Source organism: Carassius carassius, chromosome 28 (genome assembly GCF_963082965.1).
Source record: "Carassius carassius chromosome 28, fCarCar2.1, whole genome shotgun sequence".
NCBI classification, from domain to species: Eukaryota; Metazoa; Chordata; class Actinopteri; order Cypriniformes; family Cyprinidae; genus Carassius; species Carassius carassius.
The window spans coordinates 24,854,435-24,867,563 of NC_081782.1; the positions used below are offsets into that span (position 1 = coordinate 24,854,435).

A 13,129-nucleotide genomic window follows, 5' to 3' on the forward strand; every position below is an offset into this window, starting at 1 on the left:
GACAATTCTTCCAGTTGGCCACAACTTATAGTGTAAAGACAAAATACAGGAAAGATAATAATAATAATAAAAAAAGTTTAACAGCCTCATACTACAAAGTTCAATTGGAGAATGAGCATTAAACAGGGGGAAATCTTACTGTCTAGCCAGGCAAAGTATGCCCGCTTTCCGGAAAACTTCTTGAGTGAGCACATCACTTAACCATCTGCAAACCAGAGAAAGAGTCAAATATGCAGAGTCACCCGCTGACAAAATAACTTCACTGAGGATTTCCAGGGGAAGCTGTTGAATCAAAAACAGACATAGGTTTATTTATAAAAGTATATAAATGTTATTAAACATTATATAAACACTGACTACAGACAACCTTGCTTTAAACAAACTCTATAGATTGTTGTCACAACTGCATACTCATTCTTTTATAATACCACTAATAAAATGTTAATATATACAGTACTGTGCAGAAGTATTAGGCATGTTAGTATTTTCACATTGAAAAAAATAGTTTTAAGCCAATTATTTATTTATTTTGCTGTAGTGTGTCAGTAGGCTATATTAGTTTACATTTCCACACTTTCATTTTGCCATTTATTGTAATAATCCAGTGAGATATTTGTATGCATGATCCACATGAAGATCTTTTACATTGAATATAAATATTTCTGTCTTATATGGTGAACAAAATCTGCATTAGATCGCAAACAGAAGTTATTTAAAACACTCGCTGCTGTCTGAAAATGAATTAAGCTGAAATTTTTTAAATGTCTTTGATGCTGATGTTAACTGATAGCTATATATGAAATAATCCACAGTGTTGACCAATATAGTACTTGTACATAATCCCAATTTCATATCTGAACAACTATGTAGCTGTAATAACTAAAATACCTCTGCATGTACACACATGTAATGATTAGTTCTTAATGAATGTATGTGCACAAATAACTCTGCCTGAAGACACTGTCTTTTGAATGGTGAAGTTCCTCCCCTCAGTGGTTGAGCTCTAAAAGAACAAATGTCAAGAGGTAGGTATATTGCTAGATATAGTACAGAGTAATGTTTCATGTAGCAACATTCAAACAGCTACATACATTTGCGGAGTGAAGCTGTCCAGGAGAACAGAACACCACCTCCTGATCATGTCATCCTGAAAAATAATAATAATAATATACACACAATAATCACGCATGTCTGTTCAAATAACTTGACAAATGTAATGGCATACCTCTGTAAAATCAAACCTAAGAACTAAAGCCATGTACAGAGTGTACTGTTAAAATCCACAAAGAACAATAAAATGAGCAATTTATAACAATTATTAACAATAATTAATCAAATTGAACGTACCATGGATAAATAAGTGATCGAACATCGCATTTAATATTATAAAATATTTACACAACCACTTTTACTCACCTCATGCAATCAACGTGGAATAGCGTTATTACTCTGCTGCTGCAGTTGCCACCGTTCTGTTTATTTCAACGCAAACTGCCCCCTGCTGGCTCGGAGCAAAATGTCAAAGGCGGGGGAAACAAATATGGGCAGGGCGACACGTGTCGCTCCGCCCCAACGTGTCACCCCGCCCCATCGTCCAGACTGCACTCTGGGGTTACTCGAAACAGCAGGCGAGCTGAATGAGACGCGGATTCACTCTCTACCAGCAGGTGGCACTTAAAGCGTTTCCTTGGTTTCTTATGTAAACAAAGCAGTGCTGTACTTATGAACTTTAATATGCATTATACAGAGGAAAGATGAAAAGAAAAAAATACCATCTAAAAGACAGCAAGTTCCCCCAGACATACATTCATATTAACTCCTACTCCTAATTGAATCGTGATTTGTTTTGCATCTCAACCAATTTTAATTGTCACATATTTGAATCAATTTTTAACCAGGTCGCAGTTAATCGTAACACCCCTATAAATAAATGTTACTTGAGTATTAGAGATTGTCTCTAAGATTATGAAGCATTTTGCCTCATTATGTTCTCGTGTAATGGTTTAGGAGGCTCAACGGCTGGAATTTGATGGCAAACTGCAGGCTTTCACTGAGGTGTGTCAGAACTTCCGGCCAGTATTCCGATACTTCTGCATGGAGCGCTTTCTGGACCCTGCAGTGTGGCTGGAGAGACGGCTAGCGTACACCCGCAGTGTGGCCACCTCTTCCATTGGTACACGCACAGAATACTATTATTTAACCATAAGAAAAGAAAAGAGTTGCATCTTGCCTCAGATTTTTTCATGAATTTCATGGGCAGTTAATTAGAATTTGTGTTAAAATAGTTACGTTTGTGTCTGACAGTTGGTTACATCGTTGGTCTGGGTGATCGGCACATTCAGAACATTCTTATCGATGAGCAGACTGCAGAACTGGTCCACATAGACCTGGGTATGTGTACACAAAAATCTAATGCTGCAGAAGTGCTTCGCTCTCTTGATATTTTCACTTTCATCATCTTTCTACACAGGTGTTGCGTTTGAGCAGGGTAAAATCTTACCCACCCCTGAGACGGTTCCCTTCAGACTGTCTCGAGACATTGTGGATGTGATGGGCATTACAGGGGTGGAGGGCGTCTTCAGGAGGTATGTCTTCAGGAGGCGACCCTGGGTTTTTTCACACTTGAGTTTATTGATGTTTATTTATACCCCTGTTGCCTATCCCACAAAGAAGATTTCAGTCTGTAAGATTTCACTTAGGGGTGCACAATAAATATCGGCCGATAATTAATGCTGTAACTACACAGAGCGGTTGTTAACTGACTGACACGCTGATAATGAACATGAATTTGCGCAGCTTGTCAGTTAACAATGGCTCTGTGTAGTAACAGCTGCTCTATGGAATTTACCGCTGATTAGAGAACCAGCTTTACTGACGAGATGTGCATTAATTATCGGCCGATATTTATCCATATTTATTTATAAATAAACCCAGAAGGTTTTAGAAAAATCATGGGAATTTATTAAAAAAATATTTGTATAATAGAATTGTGTTTTAATCGGATAACTCGCATAGTTTTACTCTTTTCCGCAACTTTTGACTTTAAAATGGGGGAAATTCCAGTAAACATTTATTCAATATAGCATGTAGGTTAGATGAGTAAATAAATCCACCCAAACTGTCAGATTAAATCAGTCATTTGAAAACAGGGTGAGTGATGAGCCTTCTCTCTTTGACTTTCTTTCAAAGTAGCTTCACATCTCCAGCTGTCGCACACTGCTATAGAGAAAGTCAAGTCACCTTTATTTATATAGCGCTTTAAACAAAATACATTGCGTCAAAGCAACTGAACAACATTCATTAGGAAAACAGTGTGTCAATATTGCAAAATGATAGTTAAAGGCAGTTCATCATTGAATTCAGTGATGTCATCTCTGTTCAGTTTAAATAGTGTCTGTGCATTTATTTGCAATCAAGTCAACGATATCGCTGTAGATGAAGTGCCCCCAACTAAGCAAGCCAGAGGCGACAGCGGCAAGGAACCGAAACTCCATCGGTGACAGAATGGAGAAAAAAACCTTGAGAGAAACCAGGCTCAGTTGGGGGGCCAGTTCTCCTCTGACCAGACGAAGCCAGTAGTTCAATTCCAGACTGCAGCAAAGTCAGACTGTGCAGAAGAATCATCTGTTTCCTGTGGTCTTTTCCTGGTGCTCCTCTGAGACAAGGTCTTTAGAGGGGATCTGTATCTGTGGCTCTAGTTGTCCTGGTCTCCGCTGTCTTTCAGGGATGTAGAGGTCCTTTCTAGGTGCTGATCCACCATCTGGTCTGGATACGTACTGGATCCGGGTGACTGCAGTGACCCTCTGATCTGGACACAGACTGGATCTGGTGGCTACGTTGACCTCGGAATAAGAGAGAAACAGACAAATATTAGCGTAGATGCCATTCTTCTAATGATGTAGCAAGTACATCGGGTGTTATGGGAAGTGTTTCCGGTTCTGGTTTACCTAATGCAGCCTAAAAATCCTTTAACGGATTTGGATATTAAAAGCATATTAGTATGTTATGTGTAAACCAGGTTAAAGAGATGGGTCTTTAATCTAGATTAAAGACATGTAAGTCTTATCGCTTTACTGAACTTGTATAAAATTATTATTAAATGTGTTCAGGCTGATATCTGGATAAAAAACTGTACTCTTTGTGTGATATAGATTAAGTTAACTAGGCCTACATGAAATTATATAAATATAAGAATCATACAGAAGCATTTTTGCTGTCTACAATTTAGAATGCCTGGAATGTTGAGTTTTAATAGACTAATAAATCAATGTGCATGCACTCTGTGTTTGATTTGGTGATATAGTCTACTTGATAACGTAAGATTGCATATCATTACAACAACACTTACCATATTATTGCAGACGAAGTGCTGTATCGCAGACCCCTGACTCAACTTGAGTGGGAAATGAAATAATCCATGGTTGTGTGTGGCGTGTGCTTGTTTGTAAAAGCAAAGGTGATTTTTTTTAGGAGTCTTAACTTGCAGGCGCCACACCACTGATTCGTCAAACCTGTTTCCTGTAGTCAGCCCTCTCGCGGCTGTAGACTGTAATGTTTTCTCTTAGTTCTAAATAAATGCCATTTATAGTACAGTGCGACTTATATATGTTTTTTTCCTCGTCATGAGGAATTTTTGGACTGATGCGACTTATACCTAGGTGCGACTTAAATAGTCCGAAAAATACGGTAAAGTACAGATACTCCCAAAAAAGTACTGTAATGAAGTATTTTTTACTTTGTTACATTACACCACTGCTAAAAAGTCATGGAAATGTATTGGTGAAAGTGTGTATGATCCCTGAGTTGACAGAATGTTTCTGAGCTCACTGAACCTGATCTAAACCAGGTTGGATTTGTTTGGCTTTGGCAACTCTAAACCTACTCTGAAATTCGGAGCTTGTTCATCTACAGTAGCTTTGTGCAACAGGCTACTGAAATGACTCAAGTGTGAAAACCCCAAAATGTTTTGTGACATTATAATTGCAAGTATTTGGCTTTTTCTTATAATATTATATCATGTAGATGTTGTGAGAAAACGATGGAAGTTATGAGGAGTTCTCAGGAAGCTCTGTTGACCATTGTTGAGGTAAACATGAATTAATTCTTCACTTCTCATACCGGACAGGTGTCATTTGTCAGTAAATTAATGCTGCTTTTGTTTTTTGTGTGCAGGTGTTGCTGTATGACCCTCTGTTTGATTGGACCATGAACCCTCTGAAGGCCTTCTACCTGCAGCAGCACGACGAGAATGCAGAGCTCCACGCCACACTCAACCCCACGCCAGGAGGAGACGAGATTGATGCCCACCGCAAGGCCAGGTACCACATCTGTAAACACTCTCCTTCAGTCTGGAGCTCAACATGTGGGGTAAACACATAAGTCCCCTGTGTTCTGTTCTGTTTAAACTACATGAACACGTCCTGTTTATTTTCTCTGAAATAATTTGGCACTTGAGAATTAACAGATATCAACTTTGGTATCAACATGGTTTATGCAAGTTTTACTTGTGACTTCACATTTACCCCTTGAACATTAATCCCTGTTCTGAATTGAGGTGACAAAGGTGTATAATGTGAAACAACTTCTGTTGTAGAATGTTGTTCGGCAACAGAAAACTAATCATAAACTGAGCCTCATTACGTATTCATGAGCTCTGTGCACAGAAACATTCCCCATGCTTTAAGCAACTTTGGGAAAGTAAAAACGCCAATTTGTTAATAGTATCATCTTCAGTTATGAAAAGACCGTTATTAAAACTGGTTGCATGCTGTATAAAATGATGTAAAGCATGATATATAAAATATTTGTCAGAAAAATCAAATGTTTGGAATGAAAGGGTTTATTTTTTTATAATGTAACAAAAGTAAAACTATATTTTTCTTGTATTTTTTTTTTCTTTTCTTGATCTTATAGTATGATACAGGAGACCATGGGGAGAAAAACACTTTTATTTAAATCCCCACATAATATTCAATTTGGTGCAGTTCCTTATATTTATATGGCCATAAAGAAAGAAGAAATTTGATAGCTTGTAGTGCAAATCAATGAAAACTTTAAACTGTATAACAGTCTACTTAATAAAATGCATGCAAGTATCATTCATCACTATATCTCCCTATAATATGTCATAGAAAGATGGTATTTAAATGATTTATTTTATGATAAAAGCGCCATAGTTTTTATTGTGGGCAACAAAACATTGTATAATGCGGTGCAATGCATGATGATTGAGAGACCTTTACCATAAAATATAATGCATCATTAAATGTCACCTTTATTTATATAGCGCTTTAAACAAAATACATTGCGTCAAAGCAGCTGAACAACATTCATTAGGAAAACAGTGTCAATAATGCAAAAATGAGAGTTAAAGGCAGTTCATCATTGGATTCAGTTATGTCATCTCTGTTCAGTTAAATAGTGTCTGTGCATAAAAGTAGTTTTAATGCATTAATTATACCTTGTAATGTATTGTATGAGCTCATGAATCACTGTAACCAGTTATGCTAAGTTATAATAATTATCTATGCATTGTTATATCTGATTCTGAGCCAGTGTGAAAATTCAAACCCAATAAATTAAGTAAAACAGCCTTTTAAATGTCAAAAGTACAGGTGTAGTTACAGTATTTTGCCTTTGTATGGCAGTATAGTCTCCATTTTAGTAAAAGTATAGAGTACACACACTCATTTGAGGAAAGGCTTTAAATGAAAATGGAAATGTATTAAGCTTATGTACATATTTATGACATTTATTACCATTCTCCATTGCAAGGCCATGTGTCAAACATCGTTCTGCAATACAGATTTCTTCAAAGGAGCAAAGATTGCTTAAGAGCATAGAGATGACTTCTCTGATGTGTTGATGTGTTTCTGCAGTGACAGTCAGAGCTTTAATAAAGTGGCGGAGCGAGTGTTAATCAGACTGCAGGAGAAGCTGAAGGGTGTCGAGGAGGGGACGGTGCTCAGTGTGGGTGGCCAGGTAAACCTCCTCATTCAGCAGGCAATGGACCCCAAAAACCTCAGCCGCCTCTTCCCCGGCTGGCAGGCCTGGGTCTGATACATCATGCTTACCACACCAAAGAAAGTAAATGAAATTCTGAATCTATATCTTTAATACGTGTTGCACTATTAGCCTGTATATAATTGAATTAAATAAATAAATGTAGTCCTTTACAATGATCACTATAGCTTAATACTCTTGGTGAACACCTGAACAATCTGCTGAACTGTTTTAAAAAAATAACACAAGCTTGGAATTGTATGTATTAAAAACAAAGAGGAAATTAAAACATGAATAAAAATCACATGCAGAAGTGATCTTTGTTTGGTTCATTTTGTAAGTTGTACTTTATGTACAGTACAGATATTGCTCATACTGTAAATCGTTGTTGTTTTCATGGCATATTTGATGCACAATAAATCAGGTTTTAAACCATTTGGTTCTCATTTTGTCTATCATTTCAGTTTAAGACAACTTTTGTTAGTAAATCATGTGTTTTATTTAACATTTGATTTAAACACAATAAGTCTATAGCAAATGATTAAACACTGGACTGCCGTAACACAAATGAACAATTTTTTTTTCCTTAACACAAAACGCATCATTTTATGTAACATGTATAACAAAACATTTATATGAAACCTATTCAAATGTATATTCACCACAAATTATAAGGTGGTTAAAAATAATTTAATGTAAAACTTTTGGTATTTTTAATATATATATAATATAATATAATATATATATATAAGGTAATTCATACATTTATTTTTTAACAAACTTATTACAATATTGTACAGTAAAACTGTAACAAGAATATGGGAACCTAACACAATTAACAGGTTTTTACTGTAGCATTTTTAACTTATTTTGAATATTAATATTATCATAGGAATATGATGTACAGTAAATCGGGTATAAAGTTACATCAGGTCATTCCTGAGGAAAGGACATTTTAACAAACACTGAATTATATACAGTGTATGTGTATATATTTATATATATATATATATATATATATACACACTGATATGTATATTAAATTTTCTGTTATTTATCAGACAATGCGTTTCCCGCCATTGACAACATTTTCCGGCTTTCCATGTTTTGCTGGCAAGCGGCAAATTTTTACAGTAGAGACAGTATGCTGCTATCAGGAATAAAATTTAAGCAAATTTTTATTCCTGATAGCAGCACACTGACTCTACTGTACACATCTGCCTACTACAGTGTCCCATGAGACTGTTAGACACATACTGTACAATCTGTGCTTCATTAATCAATGTGTCGGTGCAGTTAATGAAGTTATCAAGAGTGAACGAGTCAGTGAAAGGCCTGGAGTTGAGCTGCAGGATGATTAGAGCTGCTTTAGGTTCATTAGTGGCTTCATGAGGCAAACCTACTTAAAACAGCAGCGGAGAGGCTGTTGCATTACTCACAAAAAGCCTGTGTGTGTGTAGTTCTCTTGATATATCCCAGCTGATTTCAGAGAGTATTATAGTATGTATCATATATGAACAAGAGTTCATAGCATATTTACACTTCTCTACATTATTCAATATTGTTCTTGCAGTATAACATATTTGCAACCGCATTTGGCTCCAGAAAATGTCCCCACTGTTTGGCACCCCATCAGCAACCACCCAGAACACCCTAAAAACAATAGGTTACTGTCGTAACCCCGGTTCTCTGAAACATCGAGTGGAGAGATCCACCTATGGGAAGGGCATCCGTACCTGACCTCTGCAGAAGCATCCAATTGCACCAAGTCTGGCTAGACAGACAGAAGCGCGCAGCCAATGCCAGGTAAGGCCCCACCCCTTACCTAAGGGCATATAATGGCTACGACGCTGCTATTCTCCAGTAAGTATATTCGCTTCTCGTGCGGCAAGCGGGGCAAAGCTGGTGGATCTCTCCACTCGATGTTTCAGAGAACCGGGGTTATGACGGTAACCTATTGTTCTCTTTCATCATCTCGTGTTCGAGATCCACCTATGGGAGAAACATGGACAGCTCCCCAATTGCCCAATACACTCACAGTGAGGTTCTGAAGCCAGAGAAGGACGGTCGCCCCAGGGAGGTGGTGCCTGACATGTCCCATAATCATGAAACTGCATTACTGACGCAAACACATGACTGCTGTGCACATGCAGCACATGAAACTTGTATGTAGTACACACTCGATAGTAACTAGCAACACCAAAGTGCATATAAATACACCCAGAAAGGAATGGAAATGCATGCTTGGTGACAGGAATGTACGTGACCAGCCGGCCCATTCCCTCCTATTCGTTAATTCCAACGTGGTTGCAGGGAAGGGCTAAGAAGACCCCACCCCTAAAACCGAATGTGCTACCGAGATGCTGGTGACATCCAGCCGGTAATAATGCACAAAAGTATGAGGAGAAGCCCAACTGGCAGCGGAGCAGATGTCCTGCAGTGACACTCCCCTAAACAAAGCCCAAGAGGCGGCTATGCCCCTCATGGAATGAGCTCTGATGTCCCCTGGGGGCTGCACTCCCTTGGATTCATAAGCCAAAGCTATAGCGTTCACAAGCCAATGTTAGAGGCGTTGCTTAGATATGGGATTCCCTCCATGAGGGGGTGCCCATGAAATAAAGAGCTGGTCGCTCTTCCGGAAAGCACTGGTCCTGGTCATATAAGTCTGTAAAGCACGGACGGGACACAGAGCATTTAGCTTCTCATCCTCCGGGGAGGAAAAAGGTGGAGGGTGAAAAGCAGACAGCTCCAACACCTCCGAAGTGAATGCAGGGAAGCACCTCGGCATGAAGGCCGGATTAGCCGCAACGGCTCGGTATATAACAGAGGGATTATTTCTGCCAGCCATGGTGCTTTGGGCCACCTGGGTGCTATCAGAATGAGAGACAGGCACTGCTCTCTCACCCTGGCCAGTGTGGGAATTATTAGGCACAGGGGAGGAAAAGCATACAGCAGCACTCTGGGCCATGGGTGGGCCAGTGCATCTACCCCAAGGGGCGCGTCCACGTCCTTTAGCGAGAAGAACATAGGACAATGGTAGTTTTTGCGAGAGGCGAATAGATCTACGGTTGCCTGTCCGAATCTCATCCATAGCATATCCACTATCTGCGGGTGAAGACGCCAATCTCCGTAGATTGGGTTTCCCCTTGATAGAAGATCTGCGCCTCTGTTTAGAATGCCCGCAACATGAGTCGTGCGTAATGATAGGAAAACCTGTCTGCTCCACACCAAAAGCTTGTAAGGTAGAGCGTGAAGTTTCGACGAGCACACGCCGCCCTGACGGTTGATATAAGCCACTGCTGTGGTATTGTCGCAGCGTACGAGCACATGATGTCCCTGCAGGCGACGCAGAAAATGATTCAGAGCCTTCCATACAGTCAGAAGCTCTAAATAATTTATGTGCGCTGAACGTAGTCTGCTCGGCCACAGACCGTTCACCGTTCTGCCCTCCTGGGTGGCACCCCAGCCTGTCAAGGATGCATCTGTCGTCACAGCTTTCCGCATCATAACCATCCCCAGAGGGGTTCCCTGTGCGTGGAGACTGAGTTCAACTCCAAGCCCAGGAAAATGGCATTCTGACTGAATGTGAAATTGCTCTTGTTCACATTCACTCTGAACCCGAGAGATGTGATGTGCGTGAGCACACGGTAGGTGTCCTGCAACACTTTCTCCTTCGATTCGGTTATGATGAGCAAATCATCTATGTATGTCAGAATCCTCAGACCTGACATTCTCATGGGTGCCAAGCCCGCCTCCGCACACAGACAGAAACACCGGGGGCTTAGACTGAGCCCAAATGGCAGAACTGTGAATTCGTAACATGTGCCCAGGTAGGCGAAACAAAGAAACTTCCTGTGTAGCAGATAAATGCTTATATGGAAGAAAGCATCTTTCAGGTCGAGCAATGTGAAACAGTCATTCTGTTTTATGGCGCGGGAGAGCGAGCCATGAGTTAACATCCTGAAATTGTATTTCCTTAAATGTTTGTTCAACACACGAAGGTCCAAGATAGGGCGGAGAGAGCCGTCCTTCTTTGGAACCAGAAAATAACGAGAATAAAAACCCTGATTCATCAGACTGGGGGGCAACACCTGAATCTTTTCCTTGTTTTGGAGGGAAGTTATTTCCTCTTTCAGAGTGTGTGCGGTGTGGTGACACTGCTTCTGCACATTTCCTCACAACAGACCCCCTGAATGTGAGGGGGAACACACAACGTTTATAAAACACATGGGCTGGGCAGCCTCGAGAGGAGGGGAACCGCTCCATCCGCGGGACGACCCTGCGTCTCTTGTACGGGGGTTCCGGGACAGGAAGAGAGTCCGAAGGGCTCGTGGCCCGTGAACGTGGACTCAATGCCCCCATCAGCCAGACATCAGGCAGGCCGCTTACGCTTCGAGTCGGTGGGGGCAGGGTTAGATGGTCTTCCAGCCGCGGCTGCGGCGGGAGTCGATTTTCCCCAGTGCTAGCAGGTGGTGGGTTATTCTGCCGTGGAGGGGGTTTGTTGCTGGGCCTTTCCTTGCTCTGGTGGAAATGTCGTCCCATGGCAGGTGTGTTATTCAAATGCGCAGGGGGTGCCTGGCGAGGGGCCGACTTCCTAGGGAGGCATAGCTTGAAGGCCTCATCCTCCTCCTTTTTGTCGTCACATCGTTGTTGCATCAATGCAACGGCGGGGCCGAATAGAGCCCGGCCGGGCTCTACCGACGCGCCCGCGATGCGCTGCTTCTCACTGTCAGGAAGGCCCGACAGGTTAAGCCAGAGCGCGCGCTCTCCCACCACTGAATGCGCCATAGAGCGCCCGCAGGCTTGGACGGCCTGCCGAGCATTACGGAGGACGATTTCGTTCACCGTAAGGATCTCCTTCCACAAGGGCAGGGAAGGAGTTCCCTTTTCCAGCTGTTGCCCTAGTTCGTCCAAAATCTCCGCCTGGTAAGCGGAGAGGAGGGAAGAGACGTTCAGGGCCCTAACAGCCAAGGCCGAGGACTTGTATGCGGCCTGGTGAACTGAGGCAGAAAAACGGTCCATTTGGTTGGGCAAGACCGGCTTAGGGGGAGTGAGCAGCCCGCCCTGAGCGGGGTTAAGGTGCCTGGCGATGGAAGGCTCGATAGCGGGGGGGTCACCCATACCATGAGCTGCCATATCCTTCACTTCAAGGCCCGTGAGACCGTGTTTGAAGTCGAGCGGGTCGCTCCAATTGTGCCTCATGTGCTTAGCGCACGCTGGAAGGACGGGGAAGAGTTTTTTCCTCGGACCGGGAGGAGGTCCCAACACTTTCCCGTTGTAGATATCCCTCTCCTGGTCGGTGGCGCTCTGCGGAGCAGGCCACTCAATGTTGAGGCGAGCGGCCGCTCGCTCACAAACCTCCAGGAGGATGGACTGAGGCAGGGCTGCATGGACACTAGCCTGGGGAACGCCAGAGGGCGGGATGGCCTCCTCGTCCTCTGAGATCCCAAGAAGGGCCGCATCATCCTCATCGCCGGAACCGGCCGGTTCGTCGACGAGCATGAGGTTGCCCGCGAAGATGTCCTCTTCGGGGAATGCGGGATTAGGCTGGTCAGCCCAAATAAGTGAGGCGGCGCCCCGGGAGTCCCCCGGTAGCGCGCCGTCGTCACCATGTCCCCCGTCCGAGTCAGAAAAGCCAAGCTCAGAGCACTGGGTCGCTGCAACTTTAAGACGGCGTTGTAACAGCTTCTTGGGCAGCATAAGGCAATGGCTGCAATTTTCCGGATTCTCCAGGGCTTCTTGAGCGTGTTTAAGGCCCAAACAAACCACACTGAAAGGGTGAAGATCCTTAGCGGCAATAAGCACACCACACGCGGCCCGGCAGGCCCGTGATAGGCTTTTCCCAGGAGAAGAGGAAGGTTTAGACAGTGACATACCAGCGAAGAACTCGGAAAAATCCGTAGCGGGCAGCCGTGAAAGGGAGGAGCAGGTGGAAAAGGCGAGAGCGCGGGCGGCTCAGAATGCAGAACACAGCGAAAAGCTGAAAAGACGACTGTCACGTCTGGCGGAGGCTGATCTGGCGATATATCTTCCTGAAGACACGAAAGTGAGCAGCGTAATCCAACCGAACTGTGTCAGTGCAGAGTAGCGAATGTCAACTGGAGAATAGCAGCGTCGTAGCCATTAT

The 13,129-nt window shown here is 42.5% G+C and overlaps 1 protein-coding gene across 1 annotated transcript in view; it reads left to right on the forward strand.

The window, feature by feature from the left end:
* Positions 1–7,091, forward strand: part of atm (ATM serine/threonine kinase) — a 74,526-nt gene extending 67,435 nt beyond the window's left edge. Inside the window, exons 57-62 of the mRNA XM_059514873.1 lie at positions 2,008–2,173; positions 2,305–2,391; positions 2,471–2,585; positions 5,023–5,086; positions 5,173–5,318; positions 6,879–7,091. Of these exons, the coding sequence (XP_059370856.1) occupies positions 2,008–2,173; positions 2,305–2,391; positions 2,471–2,585; positions 5,023–5,086; positions 5,173–5,318; positions 6,879–7,059 (759 nt within the window). The 3' untranslated portion in view covers positions 7,060–7,091. The remainder of the gene's footprint in view (positions 1–2,007; positions 2,174–2,304; positions 2,392–2,470; positions 2,586–5,022; positions 5,087–5,172; positions 5,319–6,878) is intronic.
* The last annotated feature ends 6,038 nt before the right edge of the window (positions 7,092–13,129 follow it).